The sequence below is a fragment of the Caretta caretta genome, chromosome 27, assembly GCF_965140235.1.
Source record: "Caretta caretta isolate rCarCar2 chromosome 27, rCarCar1.hap1, whole genome shotgun sequence".
NCBI classification, from domain to species: Eukaryota; Metazoa; Chordata; order Testudines; family Cheloniidae; genus Caretta; species Caretta caretta.
The window spans coordinates 3,725,111-3,744,256 of record NC_134232.1 but is presented as its reverse complement, the minus strand read 5'-3'; the positions used below and the strand labels follow the sequence as shown (position 1 = coordinate 3,744,256).

The following is a 19,146-nucleotide window of genomic DNA, read 5'->3' as shown; positions in this document are numbered from 1 at the left end:
CTAGGCTCCCATCTGCTCAGCAGGTGGTGAGGAAGGAGACACTGGCACAAGCTGTTCCTAAATGTTTTTATTAGAAAATATCTAACCCAGACAAAATGGTTACAACAGCAAGAGCAGGCAGCCACAGCCTGCATGTCTGTAAACACCCTGCCTAATTCTACCATGCGCCATAACTGCAAGGCTGCTCTGCCCCCCAGGAAACAGCCCCTGTTCCCTTGGGCCAGGGATGGCTGGGGCTAAGGCACATGGGAATGCCCAGCTCCTGGTGTCACAGATGCTGGGTCTAGTCCTGTGGGCACTACCTTGTGTCAGGGTGTCTGCAGCCAGTAGGCGCAGCATGCTCTTCCTGCCCTGGCTCCCTTGAGAGAGAAGCCCCCCACCCCGCTGTATGTGAAAGAAAAGGGAGGATGGAACATTCAGTTGATTGTCAGAGACTCTGACTAAGCTCAGCTGCCCAGGAGCAGAGTGAATCCATTGCATAGGTTTAGGCAAGTGCAGGACTAGCGGGAAACCTTATTATTAATCAAATACAAACCCACTGTACAAAAGGCTTCCTTTTATAAACCCTGCTCACAAAAACAGATAGTGCAAAACGCTGCCAGCTCGGCCGGCCTTTGGAATGGACGAAGCTTTGGTTTTAAAAGTGCCAGCAGCTGCCTGCCCTTCCCCATGTAGGGGGGAGGCTGGCACAGCTCAGCAGGAAGCAGGCGAAGCCCTTGTCCTCCCAGTGCTGAAGCTCAGGAGCCCATGCAGCTGTTGCGATGCTCTGGCCACATCGCTCAGCATGAAGAAGGGCCTCGGTGGCCCCTTGGCTCCAGCTCAGGGAGAGCTCATACCCTCTGGTCAGCTACTCCGCCAAGGCTCAGGCCCAGGCAGGAAGGGGAGGGCGGAGCTCCGAGCCTGCAATGAACACTGGGGAGAGGCGAAGGCAGCAAGCTAGGCCAGTAATGCAATAAAGGAGCCAGAATGAGAGTGGCAGGGACAGGGCAGAGGCTGCACAGGTTACCATGTGACCCATGCCTTTGGCTAGAGCTCCCTGACCCAGAGAAGCCACAGGGTTGGGAGCCCCTGGGGATGCTAGTGCCTCGGAGCCCCTGGGCACACAGGCTTTGTGCAAGTGCTGTATTTGATTCCAGTAAGATGTACCGTAAGGCTCAGGCACTCTCTCAGAGGAGAGAACAAAGCTCCTGAGCTGTGCCCAGCCCGTTAGGTGAGGCGAATCCCAAGCACTTGTTCCAGTTCCTGTCTGCGCTGCTGAACCTGAAAGGCACAAGAGGCAGGAGGTCAGGCGGGCTCTGGGACCTGCCGAAGCTCGCCCAGGAGAAAGGCAGGGCTGGCTGGGGGAGCATTGGATGGGCACAAGCTCTCTTGCCCCTCAGAGGCGTTCTCCACTTTGGAGTGTCTCACTGGAGCTCAGCTGCCACTCAAGAGCCTCACAGCACCAAGCCGATGGGCGACTGAGCCACGACAGGGGAGGTACATTTCCTGATTCCGCTCAGGATTTTAGACAGCAGGCCTGATGCCCCCCCATGCTTGCTGCTCTGTCCCTGGCTGCAGTCCATTCCCACAGCATGCTGTGGGGCAGATCTTACCTATTCTAGGCCTCCCATAGCTCGTTACCCTTGAGTCCTTCCTCGGGGGGAGGACTCCAGTACTTTGTCCCCTCCCTGGGCAGCTGTGAGTGAAACCCACAGGGCTGGGTCAGTTTCATGCCCGCCCAGTGAAATTGACCAGGGTCTTGTCAGGTTCACTGCTGACTAGGAAGGCCTGCAGAAGGGCAGGGACAGAGCTCTAGAGTGGGGGTGGGAAGGACCAAATCTGGTCAGGAAAGGGGAGGGGCTGAGGTGCAAGAAGGGGCTGAGCACTGATCCTTCAGAAACAGCCCAGTTCCCAGCTGGACATCCCAGACCTGGCTCAGCTTCAGGGGAGGGCCGGTTCTAGTTCGAACCGCGTGCTCACAGGAAAAGGCACAGCGTGACTGGGCCATGGAACATGGGGCTCTGCCCACCCCTCTAGCATTGGCTAGGGCAGGGAGGAGAGGGTGGCAGGGATGCTGGTAACAGCTAAGGGGCCAAGCCCAGGCAGCCTGGTCCGCATGGCAAGAATCCACACCTTGGCAAAGATGTGCCTCCCCGCAGCCTCCTGCGCCCAGGGCTGATGGTAGAAGTCAGCTCGTCTCTCCTCTTCGGGGTTCCCAATCACGTCCGTTATGATCTGCAGCACCACATGGGGAGGAGGGAATGGTCAGGGGGACACAGACTGCTGGGCTTACGGGCAGCTGCTGCCATCCCAGGACCCACAGCAGGCTTCCTGGACACCCCGCCCCTGCCAGCATGATCACACGTCCCGCGGGGCAGGGCAAGCACCATGGCAGAGCCTGCTCCAGAGGGGAGATGCCCCATGGCTTCTGGGCTGGATACTGCACTGCAGCGTGGGCCCCATGCCGGTGTGGTTATGCTGCAGGGGGCTGTTACTGCATTACCCTGCAGGGTAATGCCATGCCCCAGCCCCTGCTCAGCAGCAGCTCGTCTCTCCAGTGCAGCCCCAGCTTTACCTTGAGGTCCCTCCTCTGGGATTTGATCCATTCCTGAATGAAGTCCTGCGGGTTGTTACTGAAGCTCAGCATGAAATCTCGCTGTGTCTTCAGCTGGTTAATGGACTCAATGGTCTCGTGGATCTAGCAAGAGAAATCGGGTGAGAGGGAGCCAGCCGAGGCAGGACTGGCTTTGCCATTTTGCTTGCAATTGTCTGTAAAGGGCTCCAAGCCAGGACCCTCCACAGCATGGGGAGAGGCTGGGTGGGGGCCCAAGGGAAGGCTCAGCAAGAAATGAGTGGAGCCCACTTCCTCCTCGTGCCAAAGCTCAGAAACACATGGGATAGCAGCGCAGCGTAAAGCCAGGCCCAAGTCCCTGGAGCTGCAGTCCAGAGGGGTTAACTTGTCCCCCAGCCCAGTGCCAGACACAAAAGGAGCTCCGTCCCCCAGGGGTTAGCATCTCCACTGGCAGCTAGCACAAGGGATTCCAGGTTCCCAGCCCCGACCCCTTCCTTCCTTAATCCTGTCTTGCATGGCCTGGCCCCGGGCAGGCGGCTCTGGACTCCCAGGGCAGGGCTGGCTAGGCCAGCCTGCGGAGCGCAGCATGCCAACAGTGGGAGGAGGGTGAGGGGAGCACTCTGCAGCCTGCAGTGAGAGCAGAGGGGGAGCGGTGCCTGCATCTGAATCTCCTGTGGTATGCTAGCTCACCTGATGGGAGGCTGCTGGCCTGGCACACAGCTCAGATGGCACAGTGAATCCGACCGGGGCCCATTTCCTCCTCCCCTGGGTGGGCAGCTGCAGCCCAATGGCTTGGCACACTGAGAGGCACAGGACTCTGCCTAGCTCCAAGCCAGAAGCAGCAGATTCCTGCCCAAGGCTCAGGTGCTGTGCACTCAGAAGCCCAGCCCTCGCCCAGAATCGGGATCTCAGCTGTTACTCAAACAGGGGTCTAACCCGTATGGGGGAGGGGGAAGCTTGAAAACGTGGACCAGGGTGACTGGTGCAACATCTTTATGGGGGAGGGATAGCTCAGTGGTTTGAGCGTTGGCCTGGTAAACCCAGGGTTCTGAGTTCAATCCTTGAGGGGGCCAAATTGGGGATTGGTCCTGCTTTGAGCAGGGGGTTGGACTAGTGCTTCGGCTGAAACGTGCATGGGCTGAAATTGTGAAAATGTGCCCCATAACCTCAGCCGTGCAGAACACAATGCCATCCACAGCCTCAGAAACAGCTCTGACATCATAATCAAAAAGGCTGACAAAGGAGGTGCTGTCGTCATCATGAATAGGTCGGAATATGAACAAGAAGCTGCTAGACAACTCTCTGACATCACATTCTACAGGCCATTACCCTCTGACTCCACTGAGGATTACCAAAAGAAACTACACCATCTGCTCAAGAAACTCAAGAACAAATGTTCTGCAACCAGAGTTCTGCACAAGAACAAATCCACACAGACACACCCCTAGAGCCCCGAGCAGGGGTATTCTATCTGCTACCCAAGATCCACAAACCTGGAAATCCTCGACGCCCCAACATCTCAGGCATTGGCACCCTGACAGCAGGATTGTCTGGCTATGTAGACTCCCTCCTCAGGCCCTACGCTACCAGCACTCCCAGCTATTTTCGAGACACCACTGACTTCCTGAGGAAACTACAATCCACCGGTGATCTTCCTAAAAACACCATCCTGGCCAGTATGGATGTAGAAGCCCTCTACACCAACATTCCATACAAAGATGGACTACAAGCCGTCAAGAACACTATCCCCGATAATGTCACGGCAAACCTGGTGGCTGAACTTTGTGACTTTGTCCTCATCCATAACTTTTTCACATTTGGGGACAATGGAGACCTTCAAATCAGCGGCACTGCTATGGGTACCCGCATGGCCCCACAGTATGCCAACATTTTTATGGCTGACTTAGAACAATGCTTCCTCAGCTCTCATCCCCCAATGCCCCTACTCTACTTGCGCTACATTGATGACATCATCATCATCTGCACCCATGGAAAAGAAGCCCTTGAGGAATTCCACCATGATTTCAACAATTTCCATCCCACCATCAACCTCAGCCTGGACCAGTCTACACATGAGATCCACTTCCTCAACACTACAGTGCTAATAAGTGATGGTCACATAAACACTACCCTATACCGGAAACCTACTGACCGCTATTCCTACCTACATGCCTCCAGCTTTCATCCAGACCACACCACATGATCCATCGTCTACAGCCAAGCTCTACGATACAACTGCATTTGCTCTAACGCCTCAGACAGAGACAGACACCTAAAAGATCTCTGTCAAGCATTCTTACAACTACAATACCCACCTGCTGAAGTGAAGAAACAGATTGACAGAGCCAGAAGAGTACCCAGAAGTCACCTACTACAGGACAGGCCCAAAAAAGAAAATAACGGAATGCCACTAGCCATCACCTTCAGCCCCCAACTAAAACCTTTCCAACACATCATCAAGGATCTACACCCTATCTTGAAGGACGACCCATCACTCTCACAGATCTTGGGAGACAGGCCAGTCCTTGCTTACAGACAGCCCCCCAACCTGAAGCAAATACTCACCAGCAACCACACACCACAAACACTAACCCAGGAACCTATCCTTGCAACAAAGCCTGTTGCCAACTGTGTCCACATATCTATTCAGGGGGCACCATCATAGGGCCTAATCACATCAGCCACACTGTCAGAGGCTCGTTCACTTGCACTTCTACCAATGGGATATATGCCATCATGTGCCAGCAATGCCCCTCTGCCCTGTACATCAGTCAAACTGGACAGTCTCTACGTAAAAGAATAAATGGACACAAATCAGATGTCAAGAATTATAGCATTCAAAAACCAGTCAGAGAACACTTCAATCTCTTTGGTCACTCGATTACAGACCTAAAAGTTGCAATTCTTCAACAAAAAAACTTCAAAAACAGACTCCAACGAGAGACTGCTGAATTGGAATTAATTTGCAAACTGGACACCATTAAATTAGGCTTGAATAAAGACTGGGGGTGGATGTGTCATTACACAAAGTAAAACTATTTCCCCATGTTTATTCCCCCCCCCCCAACTATTCCTCACACAATCTTGTCAACTGCTGGAAATGGCCCACCTTGATTATCACTACAAAAGGTTTTTTTCTCTCTCTCCTGCTGGTAATAGCTCACCTTACCTGATCACTCTTATTACAGTGTGTGTGGTAACACCCATTATTTCATGTTCTCTGTGTATATAAAATCTCTCCACTGTATTTTCCACTGAATGCATCCAATGAAGTGAACTGTAGCTCATGAAAGCTTATGCGCAATTACATTTGTTAGTCTGTAAGGTGCCACAAGTACTCCTTTTCTTTTTATGATTCTGTGATCTGCCTGAGTCTGCTGAGAGCCTGATACTAGCTCTCCCTTTCGCAGCCCTTCTGCCCTCCAGGTGGGTAGCTCCATGTCCGCCCCGGGGACTCTTTCGCTGCTGCTCACCCCATGGTGCAGACATGACCCAGCTGCCCCAGCCCCCACTGACAATAGAGAGCTCAGGCCTGTCGAACTGGAAACATGGGGAGAGCAGACAAGAAAGGGAATTTCTTAACGGCTCCCTCTGGCTGCCCGGTCCCCCAACCCCCATCCATTGGGCACCCCATTAGCATCTCCCTGCTGGGCTGGGTGCGAGCTGCCAGTAGGCCTGTGAGCTGCCAGGGCAGTCACCCCCGACCAGCCTGGATCGCGTAGGCTGAATGCTGCATTGCGCTCTGGGACATGGAGCCTTCTGCAGAGAGAATTTAGCAAGGGCGCTGACTGGAGACCCTGCAAGCAAGCCAAGCAAGCCAGGACCCCAGCCATTCGCAGCCTCAGGCTCTGCCAATCGCCACAGCAGGACTGCTGCGCTCTATGGATGGGGGCAAGGGCTGAGCCCCAGGGTGGCACAGACACGCCCCAAACCTTGGTATCCAGGGAGGCGATTTCCTGCTGGTTGGTGGTAGAGGCCAGGAAGTTGCTCATCTGAGCTTTCAGGGGGTCATCCACCTCGACATCTATGTCATAGCAGGCAGTCTTCTTCTGGTCGTTGGGATCCACGCTGTGGGAGGGGAGGCTGGCAGTTAGGGCCTACACCTGGCACTTTGCAAACAGCAGCCAGCCCCCCAGCTGGAGACATGGTCACGTGCAGCCCCAGCCCGCAAGGGAGACCAGCCTCCACCCCCCACAAAACCAGCGGAAGCAGTGGCAGGGCAAACTTCAGCCTGGCAGGAAACAGAATGAACTGCACGGAGCTCACCACACCCTGGGGCCAGACTGGAGCCGGTGCTCTGGCCCCATCCCCTGGCCTCCTCCAGCCTTTCCGTCTCCCGCTCCAGAGCCAGCCAGTCCTGCCCACCCCCCACCCCACATACACGGGCCATCCATCCCTGTTCCCCACTCCAAAGCCAGCCAGTCCTGCCCATCCCCACATACACGGCTCATCCAGTCTGAGCACACTGAAGAAAAGAATCCCAGAAGCAAACCAAACCCCAGCCCGGCCCAGGTAAGTCCCAGCCCCAGAGCGGACAGCAGGGGCCATGCCCTGCCCTACCTGATCATGTGGTTGATGATGATGGGATCCGGATGCTGCAGCAGGCCTGCCAACTTCATGGGGATCTCGGAGAATCGCATGCGAATGCAGCTGAAGATCTGGGGGGGGCAAGTCAGAGCATTAGCAGCCCCAGTGAGGAGGCTCCTTCAGCCCGCGAGGGGATGGGACCCAGCTTGCAATATGGGCAGGACCAGATCACCATCTGATGGTGTAAGGCAGGTAAACACTTCAGTGACACTCATGGGAAGTGGGGCACATTGCAGAGCAACTGGCATGGGGGCAGCCAGATCCTCAGCACTCCTCCCCCAGAGACCCCTGGCAGCCCTGGGCACGGCCCAGAGACACCTTCCCCTCACCCACCTTGGGCCCGGCCGCAGGCTGCTGAGCCCATTTCTGCATGGCAGGGACCAAACAGCAATGCTGGCCAGCAGGGAACGGTTAACCCGAGGCTGGAGAACCCCAGCTGGCAAAGGGCGGGAACAAGGGGCTGGTCTCTGCTGAGGGACGGCAGGGCCAGGCTGAGCTGGCTGCAGCCCTGGGCACACAGGGAGGGAGTGGGGAGGCCCAGGCCCACCTGGCGGAAGTATCGGTTGCAGTTGATGTACTCCTTCTCGTGGCTGTCCTGCAGCTTGTTGTGTTTGATGTAGAGCCACAGGGCCTGCATGATGCTGGCCCGGGTCTGGGTGTGGACACCCAGCAGGCGAGCCAGGCGAGGATCCAGTTTGTACTGTGGAGGCTGCAAGGAGACACAGCGCCCGGCTAGAAACAAATACGGAGACAGTGCTCCACCCCAGGGAGGGACCAGGCATCTTGGCTCCATTGAGGTACCCGGGTGTTCCCTCTCAGCACCACCTGCCGACACAGAGCTGCACCAAGCCTGCCGAGAATGGAGCTATCTGCAACCACCCCTCCTCCCTTGGTGGGCACACCAGGTCCAGGAGGGTTTGTGGTTAGAGGGGTGAGGGGGTTGGCTTGCTATTGCCATTCGAAATTCAGGCTATGGGAGCAGCCCAGCTGGGAGCTGTCTGCACTTCTCCCAGAGCTGGTGCATCTCCAGCAGTGCTATCCCAGCATGCACTGTGGCTGGGCTGATAGGATCAGGATGGGACCTGTAGTCTTCCTGGGCCACCAGGGTGCTCTGATCTAAACTGATCTTCTCCCTGCAAGAGCCTCTCATGGACCCACCTGGCCTGACCCTGGTGACCTGGGTACCACTGGCCAAGGGCTCCATAGGCCACTGCGAGAGTGACCCCCCCATCCCTCTTGCATGGCGGCCAGCTAACACCCTGGCAGAGGCCCAAACTCTCCAGTGCACTTGCTGATTATCCGCTAGGGGGGCAGAACAGGTCACTGGAGAGGAGAGAAGTCAGTCCCATGGGAGCCAGCCCTGTCTGGGGAAAGGACCCTCATGGGGACAGGCCTGGCTCCTTCACTGTTCAGTAAAGCCTGGGGCTGGGCCACACCAGTCTCTCCTGCTGTGGGACCCAGCACACGCCCTCCCCATCCATGGACAGTCAGCAGGTAGCCTCAGAGACTCACCAGGGCAGAGAGAGAGAACCAACCCCCGGGGCTTTCTACAGCCTGCAGAAAGAGCAGGCTCCGGCAGGGTGCAGCCATCGACAGCTGAAAGGGCAGCCCCAGGACCCCCAGGGGGTGGTGCATATGGACAGGAGGTAGGTATGGCGGGATGGCGACATGCTGGCAGTCAGTGCTGGGACATGCCGCCTGCCTCCAGAATTAATCCCCCCACTCAGCAGAAGCTGCCAAACCTGCCCTCCCTGGGGGGGGGGGGGGGGGGAGCTTTATACCTGCTCAAGACAAGCAAATGTTTTGCCTTTGGGATGCCCCAGCATGCACCACATGGCAGGTATTTTTACATACCTTTACTGCCCCCCCCCGGCTCCTTAAAGTCATTTGATGGGCTGCTCAGATCTGCCCCAAAGGCAGCCCCTGCCAGTCAGCCCCTCCCTGTGCTCCCGGCATAGCCATGCCATTACCTGCTGCTAGAGGGGAGGGACTTTCCCCAGGGCAGGCAGGTTGGGCAGTGGGGGGGACGCCAGGCTGCACTGCTGACCCCAAAGGACCTCACCTGGTGATCCAGCATGAGCAGCAGGGTGCATTTCACATTGACATCACCAGGGCGCTTGACCTGGAAGCCGTCCGTCTCTTGGGTCGTGGGCATCCTGTGCCACTAGGGAAAAGACCAACATGATTAAAGATTTACTGCCAAGACCACAAGGGGGCGCTTATTCGCTAGTTCATCAACATCAGCCATTTGGAGCCTGACCCAGCGCCAGGTAGCTTGGGGCCAGAGCCTTCTCCGCACCCTCGGGCTGGCGCCCTGACAGATTACTGACCAGATTGCTGTGCAAGGGTCTGTGAAAACCCAACTCCCAACTGCTCCGAGTGGATTTTAAACCTCCCAGGGCAGTTGAGTTTGAGCCTGTCCTTGGTTGAAAACTCACCCTGCGCGCTTGTGGAGCTCAATGTGTCCCACTTCCCGGCTGCCCTCTACCCCTGGGGAGGAGGCGTGTTGCGTATGGTTTCTGAAGAGCTCCTGGCTCCAGTGGGCCAGGGGAATAAAGAAACCCAAGATATCACAGTTAGGGGTTCACACAAACAGCTCGTTAGCAGCGCTGCGGCTGGAAACACAAGTCAAGAGCCCTGGAGCTGTGCAGCTATCACAACCCAGCCCCTTGGTGGGCTGGAGAGTCAGAGTTGAGTTCTAGAAGCACCTCTGAGCACAGCACTGAATTCCAGGACCAGCCCTGAACCTTCCTAACAAAAGCCAGGGTGTTACAGACAAGCTCAGAAACACGAACCAAGTGTAACTGGAGTCTGCAGCCAGCCTGGAACAATAGCGCTGAGACTGGGCCCTGCCCCACTTCTCTCAGAGTGAGCTGAGCCACCTGGAGCATACAGTGGAGAACCCGGTCAAACACCACTCTGGTGAAGATAATCCCCCATGATTTAACGTTCCCAGATCAACCAGGAATCACAGCAGGAGAGGTTGGGTGGGGGGTGCTGAGGAGTATTGCAGTGGTTGAATACACTAGTGTCACTGCAGAATTTGGTCCCACTGTGCCATGGAGCACGATACCCCCCCGACCAATTAGTCCCAGGACCCAGTCCACCCTTCAAAATTGTCCAACAGGCAGATCTTGGCGATCACAGACCTGTTACAGCAGCTTCAGAAACTGTTCAGATCAACGATAACCGGGGTGGGGAACCTTTTCTCTATCGGGGCCACTGACCCACAGGAAAAAAAAACAGCTGTGGGCCATACACAGCCCCACGGGGGGGTGCAGAGGCTTAGAATTCCCCTAGGCTCCTGGGTGGGGCCAGAAATGAGAGGTTCAGGGCGTGGAAGGGGGCTCTGAGCTGGGGCAGGGGGTGCGGGCTCTGGGGTGGGGCTGGGGATGAGGGGTTTGGGGTGCAGGAGAGTGCTCCGGGCTGGGGCGCAGGTGGGGGTCGGGAGGTGTGGTCTGGGAGGCAGTCAGGGTGCAGGAGGGGGTTCCGACCTGGGGTTCAGGGTGTGGGCTCCAGCGCTTCCCTCAGATGGCTCCCCCAGTTGGTGGCGTAGCAGGGCTAAGGCAGGCTCTCTGCCTGCCCTGGTTTCAAGCTGCTCCCAGAAGCAACAACCATGTTCAGCCCCTAGGCAGAGGTGCCAGGGGGCTCTGTGCAGTGCCCACAGTCCCCACAGCTCCCAGTGGCGGTTCTTGGCCAATGGGAGCTCCCCGGAGCAACCCTGTGCCTAGGGGCCGCAGGGACATCCCAGTCACTTCCAGTCACTGTGTTTTAACAGCCTGGCAACCCTCCCCCCGCAGCAAGGAAAGGCAGCACTCATGGCTCCAGCCCAGCGGGGGCGCACCAAGGCTCGGGACTTCCAGCCTGCGGCGCAGGGACTTGCCGCGGGCTGGATGAAATGAAGCAGAGGGCTGGAGGTTCCCCACCCCTGAACTATAAGTGAACACAGAAACTGCCAGTCTGGGTCAGAGCTGAGGTCCATCTAGCCTGGGATCTCACACTACATGCTGGAGGCCAGTGCAAGAAGCCCTGCAGGAGGCAGTTCTGAGACGATGTGCTTGTGTCTGTGTGTGTGTGTGTGGGGGGGGGGCATAGAGGTTAAGGGGGGGGTCTGACCCCATTAGAGGTTGGCTGATGCCTGGGACCAGGATGGTTTTGAGTGTTCACTATCCAGCTCAGGATCCACTCCTTCTCTGCCACCCGCTAAGCTCTTGGCCCAGCGACATGTCTGGCAATAAGTTTCACAGGCTAGTCGCGCATCACATTACTAGAGGTTTCCTTCTTCCCCCAGCACCCAAGGGCTGACCAGGTAAAAAGCAGATTTATGATTATATTCATCTGAGGGCTGGGACAGGCAACATTAGCCCCACACCAGCAACTATGTGGAGGTTGGGATTCTCATGCCCCACCACGGCTGGAAGGGTCTAGCGCATGCCCCACTGCAGCGTGGGAATCCTCCCCTCACATGGGGGGATGGAGAGCACTGGGACGTTCTCTGAAGCTGCTGTACAGCTCCTTATACCACCCCACAGAGCCCTAGGAAGCTCGCCAGAGGACCCCTGGAGACCCAGCTCTCCATCCCTGCTCCATCCCAAGAGCCGAGATGCTGTGGCGTCACTCTGACCCCTTGACTCCCATCTTGCCTCAGAGCTCCACTTAGTGGATTTCAGGGCAGGTATTTGTCAGGAGCAGGTATTGGGCAGGGTAGTGCCCCATTATCGATGGGATTTTACAGCGTATGGGCCCCTGAGGCAGGATCTCTCGGGCCCTAGAGGCTGCAAGAGTCATTCTACATGTGGGGTGTGGAGAGGTGACACACACAAGCTAGTGCCAGCAAAGCCACTGAGTGGCTGCTGGAGACACACCCTCTCTGCTGTCTATGGAGCAGTATTGCAAGAGCCCCCCTTCCCGCCCCCGTTCTTTTTGAAGTCTAGACACGACAAGCACAAGCATTGGTGCGGGCAGCAGTCGCCGTCACGGCATTCCCAGCACTGCCCTGCCCAGACCCCAAGGGCCATTTCCACCGTGCTGGGGCACAGCCCAACTCCGGCCTCAGGCTACAATGGCCCCAGGATCCTCCGACTGGTTCTGCTGGGTCTGCAGCTCGGACTGGGGCTGCCTCCTTCACCCAGCACCTCCCCTGTCCTTGGGCTCCTCTCCCACCTCCTGCTCTCTGCAGCTCAGGCTGCCAAATTCCCCCACCCCTTGGTCTGACTGCCCACTGCCCACCCTCCCCTGCCCCACCTGAACCTCACCTCCGGTGACAACTGCACTCGGCCCACCGCAAGGGCCCCTGAGACTCCATCTCTAGTCTGCTCCTCTCACCAACACCACTTCTCAAAACAGCCCCATGCTCCACTCCCAGTTCTCCTCTCCCCTGGGACCCAAGAGGTTAACAGCCAGGACTGCTGGGGCGGGGCAACAAAGCTGCAGGCAGTTGCTGCTGGGAGCCTTCCAGGTGGGGGCGGGGGAGGAGAGGCAGGCCAGGCCAGGCCGTTGCCACTTCAATCTGGGCCACGGGCCAACAACGCCACAAACAAAACAAAGCCCCAAGCTGGAGGCCAGAGCAAGCCCCAGCCACTCCCTGCAGGGAGGGCCCAGTGCAGCCGCTTAGACGCCAGCCCCAGCATTACTGCCATTCTCCCGGCTCCCCCACGGGGCGGATCTCTGCTCCAGGCACTAGCCCTGGGGGTACCAAGTGCTCAGGGGGTAACTAGCTGGCTAATGGTCTCACTTGGTCCATTTGGGTCTTGGCCAAAAGCATCCTTCCACCCCCACCACTGAGCGTGCACCAGAGCCAGCCCCAGGCCTCCAAGGAGCCCCGGAGCTCGCAGGCTAGAGACCCGCCGCAGGGCACTGCTAGGAGACGGCTGCTCCACCCCGAGCCGCGCAGCAGCTGCTAGGCGCACCGCACCTCCACCAAATGGTTGTCTGGTCCATACAGCTCCTTGTCCAGTTCGATGACGAGGCTCTTGAAAAAGGAGGAGAACTTCCTCTTCTGCTTGCTCGGCTGAAAGACAGGAACCGGTGCGGTGCTCTGCCTGACCCTCCCCAGCCCCAGGGCCCTGCAGCTGCAGTGCCAAGGGGGCACAAGTGCAGCAGGCCATTACAGAGCCCCAGCACCCAGACAGATGGGGTGAGGGGAATTAGAGGTGTGGCTACACAGGCAGCTCCTCAGCTGGCTGCTCCCAGACGGTTGTGGGTACATCAGAGCTGCCATTGGTGCTGTGGGGCTCAGGGAGCACAAAGCTGTGCCAGGCCCTGATGAGGCTCCAGTGATGCATGGGGCACAGGGAAGGGGGGCTGGGAGTTTGCAGGGTAGGGCTATGGAAGGGGCATTATGAAGAGGCCCTACACAGCTAGAAGTGAAAGGCCACTCTGGGAGAGGGCCTGGGAACCTGTTGGCAAGGGGGGGGGGCAAGGGGGTGCCATCAGTGCTGTGGGGCTCCGCACAGAGCACCAGGTGCGGTGTGGACATTCACACAGCCTCCCACATTTGGGGCAGACGCACTGTAGGAAGTCAGGTCAGACAGGCCAAGTATGGAACCCGGGCAGGGCCAGCATTGCTCCCTGTCCCGTGACTATCAAAGGGAAGGTCTGGGCTGGCTCCGAACATGGGGTGGGATAGAGGGGGGCTGAACAGCTGCGTGCAGCTCCCCCAGCAGGCACTCAGCGGGGAACAATTCTCAGCTTCACTGTGCAGCACCAGGCAACGTGGAGGTTGCAAGGCCGGCAGTCAGTTTACACTAGTGCTGTCTCCTTACATCCTCCAGGAGCTTGCCTTCCACTCGCAGCTCCCACGAGGCCACGCGCTCGCTGCCGTCCCCCTCCTCCTTGCCTGGGGTGAAGGTGTTGGAGATGTAAATTCGCAGCTTCCGTTTTTGCTGTGGTGCGGAGAGAAACAGAGGAACACTCAGGATTCAGTGAGCACTCAGCAGCACCCACACCAGAGCCTCTCCCTACAGAGACCCGCTGCCGGGAGAGGAAGCCGCGGCTGGAGTGGGAGCACCATCTCCCACAGTGATCGGGGAGGGTGCAGGAGAGAAACATGCACACAGGAAACGACAAGGCCAGACCTTGGCTGCAATCTGCCATGCTGCCTCAGAGCCACACAAAGGGCTATGAAATTGCTGCTAGGCCACATGCTCCTCTTGGTCCCAGCTGCCTGGAGAGCCACCTGCTCCATGAGTATCTCGGGAAGGCCTGGGAGTGAGGTGGGCCCCACTCAGATGGGGCAGCTCCATCCCCTATTTTTGCCCTTCCAGCGAGGCAGCTGCCTGCTCCTTTGTTCCAAGGGCTGGATCACAAGTAGGAGCTGCCCCAGCAGGATCTGACTTCCCAGGGGCTGCCACGCACCGTGAGGGGTTTCTTGATGGCCTCCTGGATTTCCATTCTCTTCCGGGCAATGGTCTGATCCAGCTTGCGCTCAAAGGCGAGAAGGTCCATGTAGGCCTGAGACTCTGGGACCAGCTCCCGGATCTACCAAAGAGAGAGCCCATCACAGAACCGCCGTAGGCCCACACCACATGCCTGCCCCCTCCCTGCAGGGACAGCCTGCCTGTCTCCGCCCTCACCAGGACATGCACATCGCAGCTCGCTCCCCCGCCCCCTCCAGCAGCAGCTCCCAAGTCATGGTGCCAGCCTGTGAGCCCAGGAGTCACTAGCACCACCAAGCCCAACAAGGCAGGAGCCCAGCTCGGCCTTATACCATTTGGAAAAGCTGTCCAGAACCCCAGACAACCCGGGATACCCTGAAATCCCCACCCCAGCTGAATGGGCCTGACTACCATGATCTGAACACCCCAGCTCACATCCCCACCCACAATGCCTGGTCAACCCACCTCCCCCGCCTGGGACATCTGGAGCTAGCTATCCCAGCTGTTCAGGCTCCAGCTCTTTACCACTCTACAGCTGTGTGGCTCGCCCCAGCCGGCAGGCGGGCATAAAGACAAACCTTCCCCACAGTCCATCTCTGAGGGCCTAGTTTCGTTGGAGCACTGTTGCTGCAGGCACAGCCAGCGTGGGCCTGCAACGTACCTGCCAAGCACTCCAGCAGGGCTGGCGGCACGTTCCTGCCCCCATGGGTGCTGCCGCACAGCTTGGAGCCTGCCTCTCCACTCTGCAGCCAGCCTAGGGTTCCAGCCCAACAGGTGATCTCGCACCGCTGAGGGCAGGGCAGACCGAACGCCCCAGGGGAATGGCCTTTGTCAACAAGACCAGAGGCTCAGAATGGGAACAACTGCCCAGGAGCTCCACGGCAGGTACTGTTGCTCTCCCCCTGCTGCACCCTGGGTAGTCCCTCTCCCACGGGCATCATCTTCCTCTGCTGCCTACAGAGGACACTTCACCTCCCCCCATCTCCACCCCACTGAGGGTGCCTCAAGACCCTGGGTACCCTCCGAGGGCAGGAAGATGACAAAGAGAAACCATCTTCCTCCTACAATGCCCATTCCACTGGCATGAGGACACCCCACTGCAGGGCGGGGGCCCAGCACCCTCGCTCAGCAGGGAGGTAGCACTTACCCTCTGTGGTAGGACCTTGTCCGCCATCTTCCTTCTTTTCAGCCTGCAAGCAGCACACAGAACGGCAGCATTAGGTGAGCGCAGGCTGATCTCCCGAGCAACTTCTAATACCCACATCAGACCAGAGACCCATGCACTGGGGCTTTGCATACACGGGGCTTCCCTCTCCTCCCCAGCACATGCTGACCACCCTACCCCTCAGCACCGCCTCATTTGCACCACAGCTTATTATTGGTTACAGTGGCCTGCAGATCTGGTAATTCCAGCCTAGAACTCAGAGGGTCACAGCAACTCTCAAATCATGGAGAGTCAGCCACCTAGCCATCCCTAAATCCCCTGGAGACTCTGCTCCTTGTTGCGGGCATGAGAATCAACCAAACAGATCTGGAGTTTCTAGGCCACGCCGTCTCACCTGGCTCAGGAGCACACAAGACATCACAGATTGATCAGTCAAGGGGTGGACTCAAGACAGCTCATTACGGATGAGGGTTGTCACCTAAATTACCCCAAGCTTGGGTCTGGCTACCTCTAAGCACCGCAGCAGCGCTCTGGCCAACAGCAAGGGGAAGGATGTGGAGAGCGGGGAGTATCCCAGCACCTCCCAACATCCTCCAAGAACTGGACGTTTCTGCTAAAGCAATCTGAAAAGCAGTTATTGTGGACACTTGAACTGTCCTCATTAGGTTTCAGAGTTCGCATCGTGCTTCCCCAAGGCAGCTTGGACCCTATGCCGATGCCCTCCCTGCTGACTGTCAGCTGGTCGCTGAGAGGGGAGTTCAGCACAGGAAGCCAGTAGGTCCAGTGTTTGGAGCTGTAGCTCTTACAAATGTACCTGCCCCTCTGGGAAGGAGGCAGAGCAAGGGAGAGGGCCACACCCAGGAGTTTCTGGACAAAAGTTGCCTCCTGCATGACATCAGGCTCTTGGGGAGCCCTGGCCCATTAGCTCTGCAGCTCATACGGGAGCAGAGCCAGTGCAGTGTAAGCCATGGGGGTCAGAGCGCAATGCCAGACTGGCTAGGGCAAAGCTGCGCATCCCTCAGAGGCCAAGCTCACGCATGAGAAGGGGTCCTTCACTCCCCTTTTCCTCCCCCCAGCCCAGGCGTGGCTCGTGCTGTGGAGATCACAGGAGGCAAACGGAGGACTCCAGAAACAGGAACACTGCCAGTAATCGGCTGCTTTCATGCCCCTCATTCAGCCAGCTGCATTTCCCCATTTATCTAAATTCCACCTCTGCTCAGGAACGTCCCTCAGACGCACAGACCCAGTGAGTTCCCTGAGCAGTTCTCTTCCCCAGATGCCTGCAGCCAGTCTGTGACAGCATGGAAAGCTGCATTGATTCCCAGAGCATGGGAGCTCTGGCCTCATACAGTTACAGCTAGGCTCTGCTAAAGGGAATGCAAAAGTATGGGCTCAGTTTGACCCAGCGATCTGCAAAGCTGGGGTAATGCACCTTCATTCAGGTTTTAAATAACCGGGTCCCAGGGCGCAGCCTCCATTAGACCCAGGAGAACCTGCCCTGGGGCCCCTGAGAAATAATCAACAAACCCGCATGAAAACAGAAACAGAGCGAAGCGACGAACAGCACTGTAAACAACTCAGGATGTGCTGGCAAGGCTGCTCACCTCGAAAGGAGGAAGAGGCCAAGTGAACGCTGCGTGCCGGAAAGCTGGCTGCCACAAGGCCATGACTTCGGCTGCAGTGACGCTCCTATCAGCCTCCAGCCCCACAGCAATCCCCAGAGGGCTTCCCTCTGTTCGGCCAGCAGCCTGGCAGGGGCGTGGGGGAGACATTCGAGGCATGAAGCATAGCATACAGCCCTCTCAGGAGAGGTCCATAGCTCCCATTGTGCCTGTGAGCCTGCCAGCACAGTGACACAGCAAGAGCCCCACTCACACCAACACTGCTTTTGTTGTGGCTTTTTTGGGGGGGGGACGACATGACAGTTCTCAGAGCCCCATCAGAGCCTGTGCAGGGGGTGATGAGCAAGTGACAGACACTGGATCCCCACAGCTCCCCTGCAAGGGCGCTAGCATTCCCCCCACGTTGCAGTTGGGGAAATGGAGGCAGAGGTAGAGCAGTGACGTGCTCCCAGCCCGGAGCCCTGGGCAGAACGGAGTTGGGATGCAGCAGCACAGCCCAGAGCCAGCGCACTAACCAGGACAGCGATGGGGACTTGGGCTCGCCCCGTCCCGAGGTCAGGCAGACCAGCAGCAGCGCAGACACCCTTACCCTCGCCTTTGGTTTGCCAGGGGTGGCTGCGACTGCGGAGCAAGCAGGCGCTTTCTGAAGGGGTCCATAATGGACTGTGGCATTCCTGGTCGCATCGGAGAGACTGCTCCATAGGGGGGTCCTGAAGGGGATCCCACCTGCAATCCTGCCATGGGCATCCGGCTCCCCGGTGGCATCCCGGGACGCTAGCAGGAGAGAATGAGACACAGTTACCTTGGGCAAGCCTTTGACCCACACGGCCCAGGAGTCTGTGCGCCCAGCGGCTTGAGGCACAGAAGGGAACTCAGAGCAAGGCAGATGCGCTCTGAACACGAAGGCATCGGGAGCAGGCACCAAAGAGCCTCTAACACCCCACCCAGCGCACTCACGGGGGGAGGGGGGTAACGGTGCGGAGCAGGGGGCACAGCCAAAAAGCCACGGTGCAGGGGCAGCTGCACAAGGTGAGGGCTCATCTACATTTGAGTTTTACACGGAGATAACTGTTTGCTAATCGACACACAAGGCTAGACTGCGCTGTGGCGGGAGGCAGGGCTGGGAGTACAGTCACTCACCGAGATGCGGGGGGGGGGGGGGGAAGGAGGGGTGCGGCTCGGCTCCGGCGCAGAGAGAGCCATCACCAAGTTGCAGCATGGGGGCCCAGAGAGATGTCACTTGCTGAGATGGGGAAGCACAGCAGCATCACCTGCTGAGCTGCAGTGTGGAGGGAGGGGCCATGCTGGCTGAGCTGGGGGGAGGGGGAGGGGCACAAAGTGCCATCATGGGTTGAGCTGCAGTTTTTGCTACTCTACAAGCAGGAAAGAGTAACAGAAAATGCAGAAGCACAAGCCGCAGAGAGCACCCCCCATGCCAACGGACTTGTCAGTACATGGGAAACCCCCTTTGTGAGTCTAGGCAGGTTCCACCACAGGCCTGGCCGCTTTCACTTCTCTCTGGGAGGAGGAGGGGGACACTGGGGCTCAGCACAGAACGAGAGCTCCCTGCTCTGGGGCAGGCCCTCCCTGCTAATGCCTTTGGGACCCATATGCCACCACACCGTTTCCCTACAACACGGGAGCAAGGGCACCAAGGGGATGCGCACCCAGAGACCCATATCGAACTCGGCAGCTACTGGTGGGAGGTTCGGGCTCCGGACTGGCCTGGTGCCTGCCCAGTGCTGCAGTGTCTAGGATCAAAGCAGCTGTACAACCTTGACTCAGGGCACACAATGGCCTTCACACAGCTCTGTTTATTAGTGTCATGTGCCCAGAGGTGGTGTG

General features: G+C 57.9%; 1 protein-coding gene across 1 annotated transcript in view; it reads right to left on the bottom strand.

Moving 5' to 3' along the window:
- Positions 1 to 52: 52 nt before the first annotated feature.
- The window catches only part of SMARCD2 (SWI/SNF related BAF chromatin remodeling complex subunit D2), a 36,161-nt gene continuing 17,067 nt past the window's right edge, over positions 53 to 19,146 (bottom strand). The window contains exons 2-13 of the mRNA XM_048829645.2: positions 17,891 to 18,075; positions 15,662 to 15,704; positions 14,495 to 14,617; positions 13,903 to 14,022; positions 13,053 to 13,148; positions 9,201 to 9,302; positions 7,686 to 7,847; positions 7,112 to 7,209; positions 6,484 to 6,619; positions 2,555 to 2,677; positions 2,113 to 2,214; positions 53 to 1,260 (exon numbers count right to left, since the gene is read on the bottom strand). Coding sequence (XP_048685602.1) covers positions 1,207 to 1,260; positions 2,113 to 2,214; positions 2,555 to 2,677; positions 6,484 to 6,619; positions 7,112 to 7,209; positions 7,686 to 7,847; positions 9,201 to 9,302; positions 13,053 to 13,148; positions 13,903 to 14,022; positions 14,495 to 14,617; positions 15,662 to 15,704; positions 17,891 to 18,075 — 1,344 coding nt within the window. The 3' untranslated portion in view covers positions 53 to 1,206. The remainder of the gene's footprint in view (positions 1,261 to 2,112; positions 2,215 to 2,554; positions 2,678 to 6,483; positions 6,620 to 7,111; positions 7,210 to 7,685; positions 7,848 to 9,200; positions 9,303 to 13,052; positions 13,149 to 13,902; positions 14,023 to 14,494; positions 14,618 to 15,661; positions 15,705 to 17,890; positions 18,076 to 19,146) is intronic.